Here is an 11,869-nt window from a genome sequence, read left to right as displayed (position 1 = left end):
AATATCGAACCGTAATAATAATAATAATAATAATAATAATATTATTATTATTATCATTTCACGTCTATAAACTACACGAGTAAAGTTTTTTTTTTTTTTTTGTTTTCGAATGAGCGCGTTTTTTTTTTTCCGTTTCGTTTCGACAAAAGATCTACGTTATTTATCAACTAATCTACGAATAACTACCGTATTATTATCATTATCATCATGATTATTATCATCATCAACACGTGATACCTTTCTTAACGGCTAAATACCGATAATGATAATCATTTAATGGAACGATCCATATAATAAAATGTGAATCGACTCAAATATACGATCACACACCGAATGAAATAATAATAATAATAATAATAATAATAATAATAATGATAATAATATCGATTTTAAAAAAAAAAAAACGACATCAAATCCATATTTGCAAATCAATCTTTGATTGGGATCTCTCGGGGGGGGGGGGAAAGGGGGGGGATTCTTTGCTTTGTAAAGGGATACATCATCTAAACTTTATCCGGGATATTTCAGGCGTTTATCGAATAGGCGTTGCCGAGAATCGTCTGCAAAAAAAGGAAAAAAGTATTAATATGATAATGATAATTTGATAATGGTCGGAGGTTGTTTGATTTAGTGTTAAACCTTTTGTTGATTGTTTTCAAGGTGGTTTCCAGAATTTACACTGAATCACATAAACGTTTATCATTTGGGCAATCAGTTATCAATGTCCCTTCATTTTTCCCTGTTTGAATATTTTGTGAGATTGTTCTTCGCCATCATCTTTTTTCACTTCCGTAAATCTTTCTCCCTTTAAACTAACGATTTTGTTATCCCGGTAACGGACTAGTTTCTTTGGTTCCTGTAATTTTAATTTAACATTGAAAGAAACCTGAATTTGCAGTGAGAGTTAAGGTATGTACCTTAACGTTAACGGATTCTGGGATTTTATAATTTGTTATAAAGATTACCGATTTGGGTGCCACGGGCCTGTGTTCACGTACTTCGTCATTTTTATCAACATACGAATACCTGGCAATGATACGAGATTTTAATTCTTCATCGTTAACCGTTGGTCGTTGCCTTTGTGAAATGGGCTGGAAAACAAAACAGAAAATTTTTTACTTTATTTTATTGCGTTAGGGTTAGTTAATTAGGTTAGGTAAAAAAAGATTAACCTGAAGTAAATTGACACTGTGACTTATGCTTTGTCCTGCTTCTTGTCTGTGTAAAACAATTTGTGCTGCACGTTCAACATCACCATCAGCAACAGCCAAACAATGTCTCACTTCCATCAAACTTGATCTCGGAAACATTTCCTGAAGCATTTGAACTTCTGAACGTAAAAATGAATCCTGTTTAGGAAACAAAAACATTTTTTTTATTTAAAATTTACATTAAATGTGACAACATTGTATAAAAGTTCACAAATGTAACCTCCTGTCCTGAAAAATCACAACTTGAATCACTGCTTGCATCGCTTGCTTCACTCAATAAATGATTTCTCTTTTTCAAATCGATATTATATTCAGAATTACTACATTCAGATGAACTGTGTCTTGATCTACCAGATGATGACAAACTTCCAGATAAATTTAATCTGTTTAATGAAATATCAGCAATTTCTTTATCAGATTCTGAATCATCTAAAAATAATATTTAAATTATTAATTATTATTATCAATCAATCGATATGTAATATAAAACAGACAAAAAATTGATTTTAACAATTAATCGACCCACATTCGAAATTTTTTTTTTTTTTTTTTTTTTTAATATTAAATTTATTAACATTTTATTAAGATTTATTTATTTACTTTGTTTAAACAAAAACTCAACTTCATTTCTTATACAGTTTTGTAGTTATGAATCTTCTTCATAATTTTTAGTTATCATCCATAATTTTTTAAAAAATTCAAATCGAATTCATGTCACGCTCAAAAATTCATTTCGTTTCGTTTCATTTCAAATTATCTTCTTTTACAATTTGAATAAAAAAAATTTATCTGACCAAAAATAATTTTTATTTAATTATATAAAAGTTAATAGACAAAATTTACTTATTAAACTTTTAAATGTTTCTTATTTAAAAAAGACGATTGTTAACTATCGATTATAATGAGAGAATGATGATAATTTTGAGATAAATAAACTCATTACGAGTTATGTATGTGCTCATACACACACACACATCTCATTAGTTTAAAATTGTTTATTGATAAAAATTCAATAACAAAAACAAATAATTGTTAATTGCTCTCTTATTATCTCACATAATTAATAAACACAATAATAATAATAATAATGATTTGGTTATTGTTTACTGTTAAAAACAGAATTATTTTAAAGAATGATCAAATTATTATTGAAAAACAAATGAAAGATGAAATTAATTGATTTTTAAAAGGACAAAACAAAACAATTTATGTATTACCTTTAAATTTTTTTTGACTCAATGTTGATGAAAGTTGAAAAATCCAATCGCAAACGCTTCCATGATCGATATTTACAAAATCAGGTAAATAAGCTGATAACATTTCGCAAAAACCTTCGACATCGAATGCATCCTGAATTAATAACAAAAATAATTTAAAAATTTTATTGGATGATGATATAAAAAAAGAATTTTTTTTTTGGGTTTTTTACCTCGACATCAACTTCTGTTCCTAAATCTTCTAATATACTCACAACATATGTGAGTACAATTTCATCAATATCGGAAACTTGAGCTGTTGGTATATGATTTTTCACCAAAGCGAATAAAGAATCTTTGATGAGATCTTCTTGTTCTGCTATGCTGCTATTATTCATGCTAAATAACAAAAATAATAAAATTCTTTTTTAAAAGAAAACAATTTCAAATAAAAAAAGGAAAAAAAGAGAAAAAAATTATAAAAAACTTTTTTTTTTTTTTCCAAGGGGGGAGCTCTAATACATTGCAAACCACTAAATCCACCGGTAAATTATTCTGTCATATGATTATGAAAACACAAAATTTTTTAAAATATTTCAATTAAAATAATTTAATAATAAAAAAGAAATACAAATCGTAACGACGTAAATCTATCGATTTTTTCTTTTTTCTCACTTCCCCCCCCCCTCAACGATTTAATACATAAAATTTTAAACCAATTTAACGCATCCTTTAAAAACGCACACAAAAAAAAAAAAAAAAAAAATTTTTTTTTTTTTTATAATATACGCAATCATTTATTTCTAATAAATAAATGTACCTCTAAATAAAAAATTATTATTAATTAATAAAAATTTGAAATCTTTTTTTTTTAAAATACTATCCAGTTATTTATGGAAATAAAATTTAAACAAAAAAAAAAAAAAATTTTTTTTTAAATTTTATTTATACTGTTTAAAATATAAAATAAACAATTTTTTGTTATTTTAACCCGTAAAACAAGATCAATAATAATGAAACGACGGAGCGACTGCTCAACTTTTTTTTTTTTTTTTTTTTTAAATTTATTTAATGATGGACGACGTTTGTTGTTGTTGTTTGTTCACATTCGTGTAACGGTTTTTAAATTTAAAATTCATTTAATTATTATATTTTATTTATTATTTAATTTAAAATTATAAGTATTTAATTAATTGTTTAAACTTTTATTTATTAAAAAAAAAATTATTTATTTTGGATAACAAAGAATTTCATTTATTGATTTGTTGTTTGTTCGTTTGTTTGTTTGTTTGTTGCCTGTTTTTATTGAATATTTTGATTTTTAATAATTTTTTTATAACAATTTTTCTAAAAAATTCACTTTTTTTAAAAATAAATTCAAGTTAATAAATAAATATTTATTGGAATGAATATGGAAAATCATTTTATGTTTGTATAAACAAAAAAAAAGATTTATGTTTTGAAGATTTTAGTTATTAAAATCAACAAAAAAAACCATAAATTTAATAAATTTATTTATGTATACATAAATATATACGCATATGTGTGTGAGAAAAAAAGAAAAAAACTTATGTGACTCGTAAACATTTTAAAAAAAACTTTCAATCCGAACGACATCATTCAATTTTATATTATACATTCATTTAAATTTTTTTTTTTTTTTTTTTAAATATATAATTAATATTCAAATAAATTTAATTTAAATTTTAAATTAAGTAATAATAAATTATGACAGTTATTATTATTATTATTATTATTAAAAAATTACAAAAAAATTTATTCGTTGAAAATGTGTTGCAAATAAATTTTTCCTATAAATTCAACTTGATTTTCATTTTGTTAATAATTTAAATGATTCATTCAATCGATAACATTATCAAACATGCTTTTCCCACCTCCACACCTCCCCTTCTCCCTCATTTTTCCCTCCTCCTCTTCTTTTTATCATTTTGTGATTTAAAAAACAAAAAATTATAATAAATAAAATATGATTTCACCGAATAACGATAACAAATAAGCATATAAATAAATGTTTTAGAAATAACAAAAAAAAAAAAAAAAATTAAAAAACATAAACGTGATTAATTATTAACAATAACAAAATTAATAAAAATATTAATTCGTGGGGGGAGGGGGGGAGAAGAGAGAGAGAGAGAGAAAAAAAAAATTTACGAGTAAAATTATATAACATTTTTCAAAGTACAAAAATAATTTTTTTTTTCTTTAAAAAAACTTTAAATACATTTTTTTACAATTTATATAAAATATAATTGTACACGGTGACACAAACACACGCATACCCACACCCACGCACACACACACAATCAATCTTTGTATAATTACATACAAATTTTTTTTTTTTTTTTTTACAAATTTAAAATAATATTTTTACAATCTTACAGAGACTTATCAGGAGGATCAGTCATGCAAACAAACAAACGCACCACGTCAACAGCACAAACGTGATACAAATAATTTCTTTTTTTTTTTTTTTTTACAACAGGATAAAAGTCGATAACAAAACGAATTAAAATTAATAATTAAAATTAATACATAAAATAAAATAAGATTCAATTTTGTTCATGATCATCTTACCCTATCCTCTATCCTTGTTCAATACTCTTGAAATTATATACTTTTCGATAAGTTTTCTTTCTTTCTTTCTCGTTGTAATTGACTAATGATACATTCTAAGTAAGCAATATGATATCGTTGTCATGTATCTTTCCCAAGCAGCTTTTAAATCACCTTCCCTGTAAAAATTTTTCGCATTTTCTTATGTCTATATATTTCCCCTCCCCCCTCCCCCCGCCATTTCAAATGTTCTACCTTAAAACATCCATTTCGATAGCACACTGTTCATAAGCTAATAAGAAATTTTTCAAATCAGAATGAGACCAAGAAACTTGTCTCCACGGTTCGATACATCTTTCCACGAGCTCGACGAAAAGGGATCTGACATTAAAAACAAAAAAAAGATTTTTAACTTGAAATTTATACAAATCGAAATTCAAATTCAAAATTCACCTTAATTCTCTCGATCTGTGTAAGTTACATGCCAAACCAACAATGGCTCTCGAATAAGATCTAAAATTATTTTCTAATTCCACGTAAGATCTTTCCAGCAACGTCGGTTTTAATCTATTACATACCAAACTAAATGATTAAAAAATTAGTAAATGATTTATTAATTAATTGTTTTATGCTTGTGCATGTGCAAACATAACATAATCACTCACTGTTTGTGTTCTCTTTCTTTCTCTGAAAGTATTCTCACATCTCTTAAATCTAATAAAAATTCTCTGTCCAAATCGAATTCAGGAAATGCATCTCTGTAAGTCCATTTATTCATGATCGCCATGGCACAGTGATAAAAATCGGAAAAGGTTAAATATTGTAATTTTCTTTTAGATGTTTCAAATCTGACGCAAGCGATAAAAACAATGGCACCATATTTTCTACATTTTAAATGATAAAAAAATTTTATTCTCATCATCTTAAAGAAAATTATTTGAAAAAAAAAAAAAAAAAATTTGAATGGAGACAAACACACCTGCTCAATTCGTCTGATAATAAAAAATTACTCTTTATGTTTTGTACCATGTTACCAGTTAATTCTTCGACAGTCTTAAAAACTCTTTTGACATTGTCAAATTGCCTACGACATGATTTCAATAATACATTGGTTTTATCGCTGACTTCATCCAAATCTTTCCTATGTCTCGATGATAATTTTTTACCCAATAATTCTCTAATTACAGAATCATCAAATTCATAATACCTAAACCGACAAAATAATAATAATAATAATTATTTGTTAGTGAGATGATGATGTGTGAAATTTTTTTTTTTTTTTTAGGTAAGGTAATTAAAAATACATGAAAATTCATCGGGATAAAACCACATAGAAAAACAAATTTGACAAGAACAAATGACTTTATACTCTATGGTATGAAAAAATGATAAAAAAAAAAAAAAAAAAAAATTTCCATTGAATATAAAAAGACAAGATAAAATACCTTGAACCTAATTATAAAAGAAAATCTTACTTTTCAATCAGTAATTGTTGTGTTTGTGGTTCTAATTGAAAAGACAGTTGCTCGGCTAATTTAATCGGATTGTGAAGTAATTTTTCGAGTAAATTGTAAGTTCTATAATGATCTAAAACATCTGATTCGACTAAATCTAATGAAGCACCTGTTTGTTGAACAATTTCTCTGCTTTCTAATGTATTAACTGCTTCTGTAGCTGAAATTTTTTCATTTAAATAATAATTTAGGTTATGATAATTTTTTCTTTTTTTTGTTTCATCAAATTTGTTAAAATCAATGATAATAACAACTTACACGAATGTCCTTCCACCCAAAGTTGATAAACTTCTGGATCTACTAAAGTGTAATTACTAATAAAAACATCGACTTCGTTAAAAGAAGACATTGTTTCAAATTAAAAAAAAAAAAAAAAAGGCAATAAATCATTAACGAGTAAGTATCACGACATTATAAAAAATATTTTTTCTCTTAGCAAATGTTTTTCTTCTTATCTTTTTAATAAAAAAAAAATGGAATAATTTAAAATGAATTATATAAATTTATATTTACAATAATTAAAACTACATTTTTAAATTAACATAAAATAACATTTTGTTTTATTATTTAAAAAAAAAACTGTACAGTGTAATAAAAACCTTTAATTCAAACAACGAGCAGAAGACATACTTGATCGACGGCGGTTCGGTAATAAAAATTCAAAAATGAATTTTTTTTCCTATTTTTTTTTTTTTTTACTTCAATTTATTTATTTATTTTTTTCTAAAAAATGTTTTAATTTTAAATTTTAACCATTATAAATATTATTTTAATAAAAATATTTCCCCGTAACGTAAATTCACTCGCGTAAAAAAAAAAAAATTCAGTGTAAGCCATTGGATAAAATTCCGTTTTAATTTCCCGCTTAAAAATTTTTCGTGTCATTAGAATAATAATAGAAAAATTTACAACGGTATTCATCATTTCAGTCATGGCGATTCAGTTACGGTGAAATTATGTATTTGTAATTTAGTTTTTCTCTCTCTCTCTCTCTCATATTCCTTCTACTTATTTATTAATTTAATGATTTTGTAAAAGTTTAAATTTTTTAGATGATATTACAATATGGGTGCGGCAGTTACAAGAACGGATTTTGAATGGGTTTACACGGAAGAACCTCACGCCAGTCGGCGTAAAGAAATACTGGGTGGGTTATATACTTTTAACATAAACATTCACATGATTTATTACATTTTAAACGTTTCCAAATGCATTTATTACATTATTTTACATATTACCTTACAAAAACTCTAAATTCCAACCATAATAATATTCATATCATTACTAATATCGTTTATTTAAACGTTTTGAATTCGATTCGAATAATCAAATATTTATCAACCATAATCATTATTATTATTATTATTCTTTTTTCCATTCAAGATATAGGTCGTTGAAATTTTAAACAAAAAAGGAAAAACGTGACCGTGATTTCCATCAGATTGTAAAACTATATATATATATATTATTTAGTTATATTGTTTATTAAACAAGCATATTTAAACCGAGCGAATACAAGTACAAGAGTATGTTTCAATTTTGTATTGTTTTGTCTTTGACCTTCATTTGTACTTTTATTTTTATTTTCCACAATAAACTCGAGCAAATTGATACCATGTATAAATAATACTAAGTTTAAAAAAAGAGATAATGTCGATTAAACAAACTTTGAATGCAAAAAAAAAAAATTTTTCTTTTTCTTTCGACTTTTTCTTCGCCTTTTAACTTAATAATTTTCTTTTTTTTTTTTTTTTTTTTAGCCAAGTACCCACAAATAAAAAAATTATTCGGCTATGATCCAAAGTTCAAGTGGATAGTTTTATTAATGATTAGCATTCAAGTTGTTTTAATGCATTTAATGGTGAATCAATCTTGGACGATAATTCTCTTAACTGCATATTGCATCGGTGGAGTCATTAATCATTCATTAATGTTAGGTACATACCTGAAAATTTTAATTCAAATTTTCAATCCCGATTGATTGGCTATTTTAAATTTTAAAATTTTTTCCTCTTTCTTTTAGCCATACATGAAATCTCTCATAATTTAGCTTTCGGTCATGCAAGACCTCTTGCGAATAGAATCTTTGGTATGTTTACAAATCTAGTCATTGGGTTTCCATTTTCGGTGACGTTTAAAATATACCATTTGGAGCATCACAGGGTACGTGTGTGTGTGGGGGGTGGAATGACACGTGGAAGGGGGGCTTCGATAAAAAGTAAACAAAAAATGTTTTCCTTTTTTCTTACAGTATCAAGGAGACGAAAAACTAGACACGGATATTCCGACGTATTTAGAAGCGAAATTATTTTGCACGACGTTTGGAAAATTCGTTTGGTTGTTTTTCCAACCTCTTTTCTACGCTCTTAGACCCATATTTACGTATCCGAAATCTCCGACGACGTTGGAATTGATCAACGTCGTCATACAATTGATTTTCGACGTTTTCGTTTATTATTATTTTGGTAATTTTATTTTATATATATCTCTCTCTCTCTAAATAAATAAACGACGTTGACGTTGTGATTTTTCTATCTATCTCTCTCTCTCTTTCGCAGGAGGAAAAGTTCTCGCTTATCTCACAATAGGATCCTTACTCGCGATGGGTTTACATCCGGTCGCCGGTCATTTCATATCCGAACATTACATGTTCAAAAAAGGATTTGAAACGTATTCGTATTACGGTCCTCTCAATTGGATAACTTTCAACGTGGGTTATCATAACGAGCACCACGATTTTCCCGCCGTACCCGGTTCCCTTTTACCGGAGGTAAATGAGGGGGGGAGGAGGAGGAGGAGGAGGAAAGGTCACGACCTACTCGCAACCGTTCGAATAATTTTTTTTGTTTTGACGATTCCAGGTGAAAAAAATCGCTCCGGAATATTATGATAATTTACCACAGCATAATTCATGGACTGGAGTCTTGTACGATTTCGTCATGGATCCGGACATTGGACCCTATGCGAGAATCAAAAGAAAACATAAAGGATTCTCGACGTGATGAATCGATATATCGATCGATCGATCGATGGATCGATCAATCGATCAATCAATCAGTCTTGGCAACCGTGAAATCTCGTAACGATATTATTAATACCCGTATATAAATAAACACAAAAAAAAATATATATTTATTTATTTATTTATTTTATTTACAAGTCGATTAACGAACGACCTCATTATCATTATTATTAACTAACGCATAGAAAATTCTGAAGAAAAAAGGAAAATTTTTGTAAATATTAATTGTAGAGAAATAAAAATAATAAATGATTATAATATAAATAATAATAATAATAATAATAATAATAATAATAAATAAAATAAAAAGAAAGAAAAATTATTCGTTTAAAAAAACGTTAAATTATTTATTAAATTTTTTAATTAATTGTTTTTTTTTTTTTTCATTTCAGGCTTTTCATTATTATTATTATTATTATTATTATTATTATTAGCTTATCTAAGCGAAAGCCTATCAAATTATTATTATTATTATTTTTCATTTTTATTCGTTTGTTCGTTCGTTTGTTTGTTTGTTTGTTTGTTTGACGATTGAGATGCGACGGCGGGAGCGGGAGCGTGTGACGTCATTTTTAAAATTTTTATAATTACTAATAATTAATTGCCTTTTGTTTAATCATTACGACAAAAAGGTGAACTTTAACCTTTTCCTTCCCTCTTTCCTCCTTCGCCTTCCCTTCCCTTCCCCATCTTATCTTCGTTAATGATTTTCACGATTTCACCTTTCGCAATCGTTTCTTCCACTTTTTTTTTTTTTTTTGTTTGTTTCTTTTTCGATCGTCATAATAAATTAAACAAACGAGTGAAAGAGAGAGGAGGAGAGAGGGGGAGAGAGAGAGAGAGAGAGAGAAAACGATAATTGCGATAATTAAAATGGCTTCGATCGAAGACATGACAAAGTTTGACAAAAAAAAAATAATAATAATAATAAAATCTCCACGAATGTTTATGTATATTATCATCATTCATTCTCTTTCACACCTTTTACACAATATTCATTACAAAATAATAATAATAATAATAATAAATTAAATTACAAATCACGTGACTCGTATAATTATTCAAATAAAAAAAAACCAATTAAAAAAAATTAAAAAAAATAAAATAAAACAAAAGAGCATTTTCACAACAAACATACAATTCAAAAACAAAAAAAAAACCGTTAAAAAAATACAACACAAAATTAAAACGACCCCTCCCCCTTCTCCCTCCCCTCCACCCATATCCCCATCATCATTTTCCTTTCATCCTTTTTTTTTCTTTTCACACGACGTTCGATACGACAATCAAAATACAATTAAAAACAAAACAAAACAACAAAAATGGCGGTAAAAAAAAAAAAAACGTTTCTTAAAAAAAAATCGACTGAAAATATTCGACTGCGCCATTAATTTCCCCTCCCAACACCCCCACCCTCCCCCCTTCCCTAAAACGAACGAATCGAACAAATAATTAACGGTCGACGTTTTCTCGAACGTTATTGTTATTATAATTAAAACAAATTCCCCCGTCGTCGACCGTTATTTTTTCAACCGGAAGTGACGTATTCAAAACGACCGTTACGAAAAATAAAAAAAATAAATAATTAAATAATAATAATGATGACAAAATTTTATAACATGATTTAAAACATTCGCGAGATGGATGAATGATACATCTTCCCATTGTCAATACATTAGTAATAATAATAATAATAATAATAATGATAATAATGATAATAATAACGTTAATTTTCCCGTGTAAAATAATTTCATAATACTCGTATTTCCCGTCGGTTGTCGATTTTTTTTAAAATTAAATAATTCACTAATAAATAAATCTATAAAACTTAATAATAATAATGATAATTTCGATCAGTCTCTTACGTCAAATATTAATAATAATAATAATAATAATAAATAATAACGACATTGAAAATATTAAAAAAAACGAATATAACTACAGCCACGACGATTACGACCACGACGACTACGACTACGACTACGACTACTACGATGATAATGATGATGATGGTGACAATTATGATGATAAATGACAATTACGGGGTAACGGAAATAACGGAAATCGATACGTCGAAACCGGAAGGGAAATTACTTAAAAATCTCATCGTTACTGTTATTATTATTATTATTACTATTTTTATGATTCCCTTTTCTTCGTTTCGATTTCCCTTCGGACGCGTGCGATTTGATAATTTTTTCTTTTGATTTTCCGGTTTGGCGGAAACTGTACGTGAAGTGAAAGGGGGCGGGGGGTTAATTGTAATCATTCATACGAAAAAATGATTTTTATAAACGAGAGAATGCCGACGGAAATTTCAATTCGCACGCCGCCATTATTATTATTATTATT

The 11,869-nt window shown here is 26.8% G+C and overlaps 3 protein-coding genes across 3 annotated transcripts; 1 reads left to right on the top strand and 2 right to left on the bottom strand.

Annotated features, from left to right (window-relative positions):
- Positions 1–718: 718 nt before the first annotated feature.
- On the bottom strand, positions 719–2,805 carry Phum_PHUM423620 (uncharacterized protein; the record flags this gene model as incomplete). The annotated part of the gene is made up of 6 exons (XM_002429152.1): positions 719–856; positions 966–1,091; positions 1,173–1,349; positions 1,432–1,631; positions 2,429–2,561; positions 2,641–2,805. The coding sequence occupies 6 exons, from the start codon at positions 2,803–2,805 to the stop codon at positions 719–721; spliced, it is 939 nt and encodes a 312-aa protein (XP_002429197.1).
- Positions 2,806–5,084: 2,279 nt separating this feature from the next.
- On the bottom strand, positions 5,085–6,844 carry Phum_PHUM423610 (Acidic fibroblast growth factor intracellular-binding protein, putative; the record flags this gene model as incomplete). The annotated part of the gene is made up of 7 exons (XM_002429151.1): positions 5,085–5,160; positions 5,237–5,362; positions 5,435–5,563; positions 5,647–5,865; positions 5,961–6,188; positions 6,457–6,655; positions 6,754–6,844. The coding sequence occupies 7 exons, from the start codon at positions 6,842–6,844 to the stop codon at positions 5,085–5,087; spliced, it is 1,068 nt and encodes a 355-aa protein (XP_002429196.1).
- Positions 6,845–7,560: 716 nt separating this feature from the next.
- Positions 7,561–9,497, top strand: Phum_PHUM423600 (dihydroceramide desaturase, putative; the record flags this gene model as incomplete). Its single annotated transcript, XM_002429150.1, has 6 exons — positions 7,561–7,642; positions 8,256–8,432; positions 8,519–8,658; positions 8,747–8,960; positions 9,054–9,265; positions 9,357–9,497. 6 exons carry the CDS (start codon positions 7,561–7,563, stop codon positions 9,495–9,497), a joined length of 966 nt encoding a protein of 321 aa, XP_002429195.1.
- Positions 9,498–11,869: the final 2,372 nt, after the last annotated feature.

Source organism: Pediculus humanus, genomic scaffold, assembly GCF_000006295.1.
Source record: "Pediculus humanus corporis 1103172108193 genomic scaffold, whole genome shotgun sequence".
NCBI lineage: Eukaryota > Metazoa > Arthropoda > Insecta > Psocodea > Pediculidae > Pediculus > Pediculus humanus.
This window is presented reverse-complemented; position numbering and strand designations above follow the sequence as displayed.